Here is a 12,130-nt window from a genome sequence, read left to right on the forward strand (position 1 = left end):
GGGGGGGTGGGTAACAGCAGCTTCCTCCACAGCCGTTTCGTGGGTTAAACTGGGCGATAAGGCACCTAGGTCAGCGCTGGGGACACATCAGAGATGCCACGCGTCTGAGCTGTACTTTCCTTTCCTGGATGAACAGTCAGTCGCTGAAATAACGAGAGTTCTAAGCCGCCCGTGGCCTTGAGTCATGCAGCCCAGTGTTCTTCCTGGGTCTCTGTGTGGAGGATGCTGGGAGAACGAGGAGACTTAATCACGCACCTGTTGTGTGTCAGGCAGCGTGTAGGCATTTGCGTTCCTGGTCTCTAACTTTCCTTACAAACCTGTGAGGCCCCTGCTGATCAGCGTGGTGAAGTGCCTTGCCTAGTCTAACACGTGGCAGAGCCAGGCTTGAACGCAGGTCTTTGGACTCCAAGCCCCGGCTCTGTCGCCAGGCCGGCTCCCATGTGGCAGGGAAGTGCACCTGAGCGGCCCTGGGAGCTGCTGAGAGAGATGCAGTCAGGACAGGAGCACTCACAACACATGAAGGAGAGAGAGGTGAGAACAGAAGTCCCTGTCTCAGGCCACCCTACCAGGGCCAGCCTTCGCACAGGACTTAGGGCGGGAGGGGTAGGGACCTAATTCTGCAACCTGTGCCGGCCCAGGTGCACAGCCTGGCTCCATGGCAGCCTCGCCCTTCTCTACCCTCTGCAGCTGCCACCAGTTTGACTCCCCCAGGTTCTCGCACACTCAGTCCCAGGAGCAAGTGGAAAGCAGGGACAGTGAAGAATGGAGACTGGCCCTGGCCCTGCCACTCACACCTGTGACCTGTGGCCAGCCCGCCAGGTGCTCTGGCCATGGCCTTCTCGTCTGTGGAGTAAGGCGGTGCCCTAAGTTAGCAGATTTTCAGGCTGCATTCTGCAGCTTCACCGCCCCCTCCCCCCCCATTCCCTTCAACCAGTTGAAAGGACTCTTCAGAAGGAAGGGCGGGAAGGAGGAGGAAATGCACAAATGTTAAGTCTATACCAGCCAGACTAAAATTTCTTATAGCTCAAACATTCAGACATTTCCTTCCTATTTTAAAACCTTTTAAGGGGACCCAGAAGAATGGTGAGCAAATTAAAGTCTTCCTGATCAAAGCAGATTGGAAGGCATGGAGACTTGCCTGATCTCTTGACCTTGTCTGAGGTCTCAGGTTGAGATGGCACCTGGGATGAGAGCTACAGAATTCCTGCCTCCAGGAGAATTCCTGCATCTGAGAGGGCTGGGTGTGGGCCCTGAGGTCGCAGCTGTGTGGGTGCCAGCTTCTGCAGCTGCCCCACACCCTGGCACACACAGGCTCCCTGGTGCTGGCCAGTTGGCTGCTGTGGACAGAGATGGTCCTCTGCTGCCCCCTGGTGGCCATTGTCACTATGGGTCCAGCTTCTGGGCCAGCTCAGCTTGGGGCCCCCTCTCCCCAGCACAGGTGGTTGGCACCTCCAGGCTGTTGGGTGCACCCTGCCCACCCCTGGCTTGAAGCTTCAGCCACCTTACAGGCCCTGGCGATGGCGAGCCTGGGCAGGAGATGCCCGGTCTTCACTTACGGGCTTCCCTCCAAGAGGGATCCTGTCACCCTTGGCATTGCATCACCTGTTCTACGTGCGAGCCTAGACAGCCATCCCGGCTCTCCCACCGCGGAGGCCTCCCTGTTGGCCCAAGTCACTCTGTCACCTGGTTTATCAGCAACATCCAAATGTATTCCTCCCTGGGGACCCCAAGTCTCAGAGGTTGAACAGACAGGTTGCACGTCAGGCTGTGTTGAGCCCCACCAGGCCCGAATGTGCTGCCTCCGCCTTCAGAGTGTCTTTGTGAGGCAGAATCATGGACAGTGAACAGACATGGGAGTCCAGGTGTCAGGGTTTGCTCTTGGCCGCCTGTGGGCTCGTTTGGCTCTGCCCTTCTCTCTGCTCCCCTCCCCTCGTCAGTCCAGCAGAGCCACTCAGAACACACGTGCCTTTTCTGCAGCCAAGCTCTCCTCCCACTGAATGAGCGTGGCCTTTTCTTGGAGCAGACTCAGGCATGGCGCTGCAGTGCCCACAGATAACTGAAGTTACAGCCCAGCCTCCTGCCTCACAGTCTATGGACACAACGCTCTGGTCTCATCTCCTGCCTCGCTCCTCCACACTCACCCCACTCCAGCCGTGCCAGTCTTTTCTCACACATCAAGCTTGTCTCTACCTCAGGCCCTTTGCACATGCTGTTTTCATTACCTAAAACACTGCCCCCTGTTCTGCACGTGGCTAGCACCCCCCCATTCTATTTTTAGCTCTAGTTCACCTCCTAGGGAAACCATCCGTGATGACTCTAACGCACTCTCTCCCCCAGCTCACCTCCATTGTCTCTCTCCCTTCACCCGTTTTATTTTTCTGAACAGTTGTCACTATCTGAATTCACCTTATTCATTCCTTGTTTATTATGCATAGATTGTCTGACCCCTCTGCACCCTCCATACACACCTAGAGGGGAAGCTTACAAAAGCAGGGCATCCTTGTCTTTCTTCCACCCCAGCACCTGGCACAGGCACTCAGCATACGTGGGTATTTGTTGAATGAGCGCACACATGAATTAATGAGTGGGGTCAGTGGCTCACTGGGTGGCCATCACCGCACTCCTGGGGACTGCCCTCTGTCACTCGGGAATGCTGCTCCGTGCTTGTCCCCCTCCCTCTCTAACCTGGACTCTCTCCACAGCGGTCTTGCTGACAGTGTGCTGCCTGAGGAGGAAGAAGAAGGCGGCCAACCCGGAGAACAACCTGAGCTACTGGAACAACGCCATCACCATGGACTACTTCAACAAGCACGCCGTGGAGCTGCCCAGGGAGATCCAGTCCCTCACCACCTCTGAGGTACGGAGCCCCGACCAAGGGTGCCCCTGGAGGTGCTGGCCCCACTGCCCGGAGAGTCACGGGCTCCCGAGAGAGCTATGGAGGGAGCATCTGCGCGTTTCCAGGCGCCTTGCTCCTCAGAGCGTGGTCCCCGGGCCAGCAGCACAGGAGGCTGCAGCCGCCCAGCCCTGTGATCAGGGTCTGCACTTCAGCGACAATCCCAGGCACCTTACGCACGTGTTAAAGTTTTGGAGTCACTGTCCTGGGAACAAGCCAACACATATTCACAGAGCACCCGTGTTACTCCCCGGGGACTGTGGAGATGAGAGCTTGCTCCCCAGGGGCCCAGATTGGGGCCTGAGCCTCGTGCATCATTCAGAAACAACGCAGACTAGGGGAGATGCAAGAGGCATCACAGAGCTGTGGGCACCCAAGGAAGTCTGCTCAGAGGACTTAGCAGGTGTCCCAGCAAGGAGCGTGGCTGAGGCAGGTGGGAAGGGTGTGGGGTGTAGCTGAGGAGCATTTGGCCAGAACGACCCGGCTGGCTGGTTAGAGAGCTGGGCTCAGTGCCCTTTCCACTCTGAAGGGAAGGTGGGTAGAGGCCAAGGTGCAGCAGGATTGGCAGGTGGATGGGCATGGTCTTGAGTGGGCCTGAATGGACTTTAGTCGTGGGCAGCAGAGGGTCATTGGAAATTCTGAGTTTTGTGTGACCGGGTTTTAGGACAAGGCAGAGGCTGGCCCACTTTGAGTGTGGACTGCAAACCCCTGAACTCTAACTTCCTCATATTCTCTTTGCAAAATCAGCCCATGAAAGCCAAAGGTGAAGGGCAGCGCTTGTGAGCATACGACGGGAAGGCCGGGTAGTCTTTCCGGCCCAGGGCACAGGCCATGGGCACAGCTAGAGGCTCTGACGCGGAGGCTGCCGATCGACAAAGCTCGGGGTTGCACACGAAGCTCAGTTTGGCTGCAGAGTGGACTGTATCGGCATCCCTCCCGGGGGTCTACACCTCTCTTTGGGCTTTAGTGCGGGGTGGGGAACACCCGACCCACGGGCCCTACAAGACCCTCGAAATCATTTGCCAAGGCGTTAGGGGTGAGTTAATTGTTTGATTAAATATCGCAGGCTGATTTTTTTTCAATATATTTTATTGAGTTTTTACAGAGAGGAAGGGAGAGGGATAGAGTTAGAAACATCGATAAGAAACAAACATCAATCAGCTGCCTCCTGAACACCCCCTACTGGGGATGTGCCCGCAACCAAGGTACATGCCCTTGACCAGAATCGAACCTGGGACCCTTCAGTCCGCAGGCCGACGCTCTATCCACTGAGCCAAACCGGTCAGGGCCAGGCTGAGTTTTCAGTTGATGATTTTGTAGGGCCCGCAAATGTTATATATCCAAATGGCCCGTGGCAGAAAAAAGGTTCCCCACCCTGAGCTAGAGCGATGCTACCATTTGTCCCGCCTCCCTGGGCATGCGTGTGCCCTGCAGACCACCCACAATGATCATGGGTCGCCTAATTTTTTTTTTCCATTTAATCTCTTGTTCTGGGTTTATTTTTTTATTTTTTTTCCATAAGGAAATAAGGTTTAATTCTACAAATTTACAAGCCCAAACAAAATAGAAACTAAATGTGGAAAACGAGGCCAGCAGTTCGACTCGAGGCCAGGTCACCGCAGCCCTGGCCACAGCAGCCTGTCATCCGGGCAGGACTGGGTCTGACCACAGGCTGCCTCTGCTCCTGCCCCTGGTCCCGCTGTTTCTGGGGTCCACTCTAAACCTCAGAACTTGAGGCTGAAGCCAGGGCCTGTGGCTGAGGCCCCCTGGTTGGTGGTGGTGAGGTGGAAGCCAGTCTCCTTCAGGTTATCGTCACCCAGATGGCTGTAGCCGAGGCCTCCCTTGGGGGGTCTCGGGCTGAGGCCACGCTTCACCCTTTGCTGTTCACTCTTGGCAGGCCATGTGGGGAACATTGAGGGGTCGATGGGGAGGGGGGTCTCGTGGAAATACTCGTGCTTGAGACCGTCCTCTGCGCTGACCCTCCGCTCAGGAAAGTAGGTCAGGAACTTGTTCATGAGGTCGAAGCCCTGGTCAGAGAGCAGTGCCCCAAAGCGCTTGCGCAGGTTGTTGTAGGGGTGCTCGGTGAAGGTCATCTTCTTCACTGCGGGCAGCTGGTTGTAGCCGGGCCAGATCTTCTCACTGGGCGTCCCCAGGTCCTTAAACACTTTGTTGATCTGATCAATCTCCGACTTCCCTGGGAACAGTGGTTTCTGTGTCAGCAGCTCCCCGAAGATGCACCCCACAGACCACATGTCCTGGGCAGCCCTGGTCCCTGAAGTTACGCGGGACGAGGCCCCTTCCTTCCTTCTTGTGGCTCCTGCGTCTTGCAGGGTGTTTCCTGTCTCTGGTGGAAGCTGTGTCATGAGCCTGGGAAGGAAACTGGAGAAACCCAAGGAAACAACGTCTGCCAGGGTCCTGCCCCATCGGTCCAGGGGTTCCCAAAGGTGTGGACGGAGTCAGCGAAGAATGAAGGACATGGAGACTGCGTTCAGTTGATCAGCATAGCCAAGTTCTCTTCTTCTTTTTTTTTTTTTTGTCCGGTTACAACTGTATTTATACTACTCGATTCTATAAGCATGCTTGCATAGTCACATCATGTTACGTTTGGGGTCCTCCCTTGACCTTCGTACTCACTGCCTCTTAGCTGCCGGCTTTGGAGGCTGCCAGGAGCTTTGCCCAAGCACATTCGCAGGTGCCTGCCCCTCTTAGGGTGGATGAAAGCCGCAGAACACGGGCCTGGGCCATGCGGGCGAAATTGCGATGCCCAAAAGGTGCTGGGAAACTTTTCCAAGCTTGCGTTCCTTTCCCTCTTCCTTCCCACCTCCTCCTCCTTTCTTCTTTCTGACCTTAGTTGCTTCCTAGATACTTTTCTCCTTTCACCCAGAGAAGAGTCTCTGGTCTCCTGGGTGGGCACCTGCTTTGTGAGACTAAAAGGACCAGCCGGGTCCAGCCCACGGTCCCTCCGCAGCTCGGCCCGAAAGCCCCGGAGAAGGGCTCTGCCCCTGACTTGCCCCCATTGTCCTTACTTAGAGGCAGGCTTGTGCCACCCTCAGGTGGGCACTCAGCTAATTCCGGACACTGAGGGAAATTCTTATCATCAGAGAAGACATTTCACCAACAAATGGCCTTTCTCTTCCTTCATCTCTTTATTCTCCATAAAGCAGCACATATTGCTCAAAATATGTTTCACTTAAAAAGAAACTTCAGAGATTTCATTGTGGCTTCTGAGAGAGAAGACATGCAGGGCAGGTCGTCTTAGACCTGTCAGCCCTGGGCCTGCGGCTCAGCCTCTGCCCTGGAACCGCCTGCAGGACCTGAGGCTCCAACCTGTTTAGAACTGGAACAAGCGGTGCCTTTCCCCCGAACCAGTTCCTCAGGCTGAGTCAGTACAGCCATCCCGTGGCCCACGGGTGCCCGCAGCCCTGGGCAGTGCCATCCCCTGGCCCATGAGTGCCTGCAGCCCTGGGCGGTGCCATCCCGTGGCCCACAGGTGCCTGCAGCCCTGGGTGGTGCCATCCTGTGGCCCACAGGTGCCTGCAGGCCTGGGTGGTGCCATCCCGTGGCCCACAGGTGCCTGCAGGCCTGGGTGGTGCCATCCCGTGGCCCACAGGTGCCTGCAGGCCTGGGTGGTGCCATCCCGTGGCCCACAGGTGCCTGCAGGCCTGGGTGGTGCCATCCCGTGGCCCACAGGTGCCTGCAGGCCTGGGTGGTGCCATCCCGTGGCCCACAGGTGCCTGCAGCCCTGGGTGGTGCCATCCCGTGGCCCACAGGTGCCTGCAGCCCTGGGTGGTGCCATCCCGTGGCCCACAGGTGCCTGCAGCCCTGGGTGGTGCCATCCCGTGGCCCATGAGTGCCTGCAGCCCTGGACGGTGCCATCCTGTGGCCCATGAGTGCTTGCAGCCCTAGGCCATGGGGCCACAGCCCTTCAGATGCCCAAGCACTGGAGGGCCTGTTCCTACTCCTGGGCTGTGGAGACAGACTGAGTAGTTCACTCCCACAGAGATTCAGACCTGTTGACATCCGCACATCTAGTTCTGGAAGAAGTGGGGCCAGGATTCTGACGTGGCTCTGAGAGGACTCGGGATGGGGGCAGCTAGCTCTTGGAGGCTCTGACATGGGGGTGGCAGGACAGGAAAGAGGTGGACTAGTGTGGGGTGTGTCAGGGAGGAAAAGCAGCAAGGTCTCCCAGAGGTCTGTGAGGGAGAGGCAGGAAGAAGAGTCTGTGGCCCCAGTGGACCACAGTTTGCCATATGGTGTGTGTGTGTGTGTGTGTGTGTGTGTGTGTGTGTGTGTGTGGAGCATGGTGAGCTTGCTCAGACTTTGACAAGGAGAGCAATACCATCTCAGAAAGCTGAGGTGGAGGTGACTCAGGAAGCAGGAAATCTTTTTTGAAGCTGCTGTAAAAATCCAAAAGAGCAGAGAGGGCTCTGCACCTCAGCACTGGCAGGGCAAAGGATGAAAAATGTTTACCCACAATTCCCATGGGTCCGTTTCTTTAAGAAAGGCCACCTGGTGAGGCGTCCCAGCTCACCCATCTCCTCCCTGTCTCCCCAGGACCAGCTCTCCGAGCCGCGCTCCCCAGCCAACGGCGACTACAGAGACACGGGAATGGTCCTCGTGAACCCCTTCTGCCAAGAAACCCTGTTTGTGGGGAACGATCAGGTATCCGAGATCTGACTGCAGCCGCCCTCGCTTCGCCATGCCCTGCCTTGGGGCTCTAAATCATAAATCTACAAATATATATTATAAATATAATCTTTGTGTAACCCTGACTTAAGGAGAAACATTTTCAGCTTTTTCTTTCCTAAGAATTGTCAACATCTTTTTTATAAGTGTGGTTTAAAAAAAAAAAACTTTACAGAACGACCGTGGCTTTATAAAATAAAGGTCTTTCTAAGCAAAGCAGGTGCACCGATTGCTTCTCTTAATAACTGTCCTTGAGCCCTCGCGGGTCCCAGCAGCCCTGGGCAGCGAGGGAATGTCACGTGCGTGGCCCCGAGAGAGTCTTAGAGCTCAGGTCCCTCTTGAATCCATGTGACCCGGCCGCCCCTCCTGTGTACACCAGCGAAGGCACCCGGGGGAGAGGACAGCAGAGTCATCACTGAAGCAGGAAGCGGACGAGCAGCAGCCACGGAGGAGCTCCTGGCACCTCACAGGGCACCACTGACTGCGAGTCACCCCTCTGAGCAGGCGGGGACCCACGAAGTCCATCATAATCCTGAGGCCACAGCCCCCCACACCGCATGACGGGACCTGCCGCCGTGCTGACCACAGGCCTGCCTTTCCCTGGCGAGGAGAGGCTGCCCGCTGAGAGGCACACGCCTGCCTCCCCCGCAGCACCCACGTCTGCGTCCCACGCTGTGCCTTCCTCCGGAGAGGGTGCCGATGGGGATCTGCCCGGGCTGGAGGGTGCTGGCCCTTCTTCAAGCATCACTCGTGCCGGGGGCTCAGCTTTCAGGGGTTCAGCTTCGTTTCTCAGAAGGCCCTGGGTTAGTGCCCCCGAGGAGGCGCTTATGTGAGAAGCCTCGACGCTGTAACTTCTAAATCGCCCTGCGATCTGACGGCAACGAAATGGCCAAAGCCATCGCTTGGGAGAACCATCCCATCCTCCGCGGCACTGACACCCGATTGGCTGTCAGCACATGGACTCGCCACCCGGCTCTCATTTTCCATCTCCCCTCCCCCGTTCCTCTCCCCCACCCCCACTGAGGGTGGCAGACCCTCGGAGACACGCGGGCTTCTGCATTCTCTCCCGCATAGGTAGTGGCTGGGACGGGAGATTAATGCTGGGACGCTTCCTTTCTCTAAAAGAAAAATAGTTTGATAGTATATATTTTGAATATAGATGTTCTTATAGTCAGATTGGAAATCAAACCTAAATGTTGACTCATATGTTTGTGTTGTTGCTGTGGTCTTATCATGACTCTTTTCTTTCTTCATTCTCCTTTGAAAAAGATGGCCTTCAGAAACGTGTGTTCTCCATGTCCTATGGACGTACCTGACATGAGTTCGGTGGTTGTCTCTCTGTAAAGACTCTTCATCCCACACAGAAGCAGGTTAAATGTTGCCCTGAGATTCCTTCCCTGTGTGCTGCTGTCTGCCATGTTATCCTGTCATGGGATTTCTGTTAGCAACTGCACTTACTCTATCAATGTGTGTGTGTATATAGAAAGATACCTGTTTGTAAACTTTATATATAATATATGTAATCGAAGATGCATATGTTATATATACATATGTGGATGTATGACTTATTTTTCCTTATCAACAGAATTCAGCTACCATGTATATATAAATAAACTTATTTTATTAGCCAGAGGATCAAGTTGCTAATACATTTTGTATCCTTTTCATTTTAAAATGACTTTTAAGTCTTCCTTTAATACCCACACCACCTAATATCCAGCTCTATTTTTCATCTACTTTAGCCATAAATTGGGTTTTGTGAGAATGATGAGCTGATAGGACTAGCAGTTTATTATCTGGTAAGACAAATCCTTTAAAACATGTTTGTGATTTCTCCAAAAGAGAATCATCCCTCCTCAGGTCTGGGAGATACCGTTGTGAATGAGGGTACATCCTTTCCTCCCCTCCCCGCTTCCCGGACTCAGGGCTTCATTGTAAATATCAGAGGAAGCCGAAGTTAACCTGGCCACGAGGGTTATGATTCTGTGTAGAGCAGTGGTTCTCAACCTTCTGGCCCTTTAAATACAGTTCCTCAGGTTGTGACCCAACCATAAAATTATTTTTGTGGCTATATCATAACTGTAATGTTGCTACTGTTATGAATCATCATGTAAATATCTGATATGCAGGATGGTCTTAGGCGACCCCTGTGAAAGGGTCGTTTGACCGCCAAAGGGGTCGCGACCCACAGGTTGACAACCGCTGGTGCAGAGGATACTACGCAACCTCTGGTGTGAGCCCTTCCTTTAGCCTGGAGCGATACATCCTGGGATTCACAAGCATGCAGCTCCTCGCAGCCCAGTCAGCGTCGCCTGTGTTAGGATGTTGTCATCGCAGTCTCCCGGGCACCCTGGGCAGCCTTCCGGGTGCATTAGAGAGGCAGAGCTCCGGCCAGGGCCTGGGAAGTAAGGTCCTGAGAGGTGAAGCTGTGTGGCCAAGAGAGGATGAGCTGCAGTTTTCTCAGGAAGGAACTAGGGAGGGACTTGAAGCTGCTGCCAGGATGAGGGGGCTGAAGGAAGCAGCAGGCTTGGTTTGTTTCTCTTGAGATCCCGGGGCTGCCTCTGCCATGGCTGGTTCACGTCTGTTTCGATCCTGTGTTACCTGGCGGGACCTTGGGCACAGTCACAGCCGCACACTGGCACCTGTAAGATTGTAGAAAGCCCTGAAATTGGCCCTGGGAATCCCTGGATTGTTTAAATCCTGGTTCAGCCACTTGTGATCTGAGCCTCAGTTTACTCATCTGTGAAATAGGGCTGCTGGATGCCTGCCTTGCCCTCACTTAGTGAAATACACACAGCCCCAGATGAGCCACCCCCACAGCCTGCAGGGATCCAGCCTCCGCCACCACCAGCAGAAAAATCTGGGAGGTCGGGCACATGACCCTACAGAGAATGTGCGAGGGCCTCTGCACACGGCCCTGGACGGCCGGCTCTCTTTCAGCTCCGTGAACGATAGAAACTCGTGGAAAACAGCAGACACAGCAGCCCCGGGGGCGGAGCTTCCAGAGAGGCCCGTGACCCGGCCACCGGGACGCCGGAGCTGCACACCAAGAGCCGCTGGACTCTGAGCCCGTAAGGCACAGAGAGGCGGAAGGGCGATGAGCTCAAAGCGAGTGGTGGTGGATGCGCCCACCCGTGCCAGCGTGCCCGTCCAGAGGCACAGGGCGTCCTTCAGGGGGACACGGTCATCGTCCTCCTCCCTGGATAGTCCCCCGGCCTCCAGGACCAGCGCCATGGGTGGCCTCATCCGAGCACCCAGGGTCTATGTAGGGGTGGCCTCCAATGGGTACACCGGTGGCCTGGGTGCCCGCGTGACCCGCCGAGCCCTGGGCATCAGCAGTGTCTTTCTGCAGGGGCTGCGGAGCTCAGGCCTGGCCACAGCGCCTGCTCCAGGCCTGGGGAGGGACTTCGATGCCGCTGAAGACCTGGGGGGCTGCCTGGTGGGGTACATGGCCCAGGTGCATGTCCTCGAGCAGGTCAGCCAGGAGCTGGAGGCACAGCTGCGGAGACACCTGGAGAGCAAGGCCGGGCGTGCGGAGCACTGGGGCGCCCTCCGGGCCTCCTGGGTCAGCAGCTGCCAGCAGGTGAGTGCCGGGCCGTGCCTAAGGGCCTTGCAGAGGGCGGGTCGGGAGGCCGAAGGCTGAGGCCGGGGCCAGGGGATTGAGTGGTCAGAGGCCAGAGACACTGACCTTCTACTTTCATGCTAAAAACACTAGACAGTAATAACAGCAGTGACAATGACCTCTGACAGAGGCGCACCAGGGCCGGGCCCACGAGCGTCCCTCTCCATCACCGTCTCCCGGGGTGTGCACAGTTGTAGCTCATTCACTGATCCCATTGTTCAGATGAGAAAACTGAGGCCCAAAGGGAAGTTCTCTGGCCAAGACCATGCAGCGAGTAGGGGGTGGAGCTGAGATTTGGATCTGGAATTTTCTGGCTCCAAAGCTTGCATTTGTGCTATTACCTCGGGCTGCCCCGTAAGCTTTGTGTTAAGGAAGGGTTTTTACGACCATGGTCAAGCGGAATAGCATCGAATGGATGTAGCATTAAGAACAATGAGTGAGTGAAGGTGTGTTCCTGTGCCCTTCTGTAATCGCACTGTCCTGTGGAAATAGGAGCCACATGGATAATTTATAAGTTCCTATTGCCCATAATAAGAAGAAAAAAAAGGTAAAAAGAAACCAGTGAAGTTAACATTGGTATTATGTCTTATTTAACTGAATGTATTTTAAATGTGATTCCAACATGTATTCAATATAAGAATAGTAATGGGGTCATCTGCCTTCAAATAGGATTCTCAGCAGCGATGGCAGTGGCCTGTGTGCACACTGCCCACCCTGGTGCCACTGGCCATGTGGCTAATGCGACTGGGGAACTGATGTTTTTATTTCGTTGCATTTTGTGACTTTGCATGGCCTGTGGCTGGTGGCTGTCTGACGGACGGACAGGGCAGGGCACCGGGCTTCCGCCGTCCTCGCTGCTTAGTTAGGACCTGCGCTCCATGCCCTCTGCAGAGCTCTCAGCTCATCCATCACGTCCGGCCTGCCGCGCG

The 12,130-nt window shown here is 55.4% G+C and overlaps 2 protein-coding genes across 3 annotated transcripts in view; both read left to right on the forward strand.

Moving 5' to 3' along the window:
• Positions 1 to 7,795, forward strand: part of TMEM108 (transmembrane protein 108) — a 239,243-nt gene extending 231,448 nt beyond the window's left edge. For both annotated transcript variants that reach the window (XM_006759777.2, XM_015561363.1), the window contains exons 4-5: positions 2,703 to 2,857; positions 7,448 to 7,795. In XM_006759777.2, coding sequence (XP_006759840.1) covers positions 2,703 to 2,857; positions 7,448 to 7,570 — 278 coding nt within the window. In that variant the 3' untranslated portion in view covers positions 7,571 to 7,795. The remainder of the gene's footprint in view (positions 1 to 2,702; positions 2,858 to 7,447) is intronic.
• A 2,817-nt stretch (positions 7,796 to 10,612) lies between these two features.
• The window catches only part of BFSP2 (beaded filament structural protein 2), a 66,012-nt gene continuing 64,494 nt past the window's right edge, over positions 10,613 to 12,130 (forward strand). The window contains exon 1 of the mRNA XM_006759780.2: positions 10,613 to 11,162. Within this exon, the coding sequence (XP_006759843.1) occupies positions 10,677 to 11,162 (486 nt within the window). The 5' untranslated portion in view covers positions 10,613 to 10,676. The remainder of the gene's footprint in view (positions 11,163 to 12,130) is intronic.

This window comes from Myotis davidii, unplaced genomic scaffold (assembly GCF_000327345.1).
Source record: "Myotis davidii unplaced genomic scaffold, ASM32734v1 scaffold415, whole genome shotgun sequence".
Lineage (NCBI taxonomy): Eukaryota > Metazoa > Chordata > Mammalia > Chiroptera > Vespertilionidae > Myotis > Myotis davidii.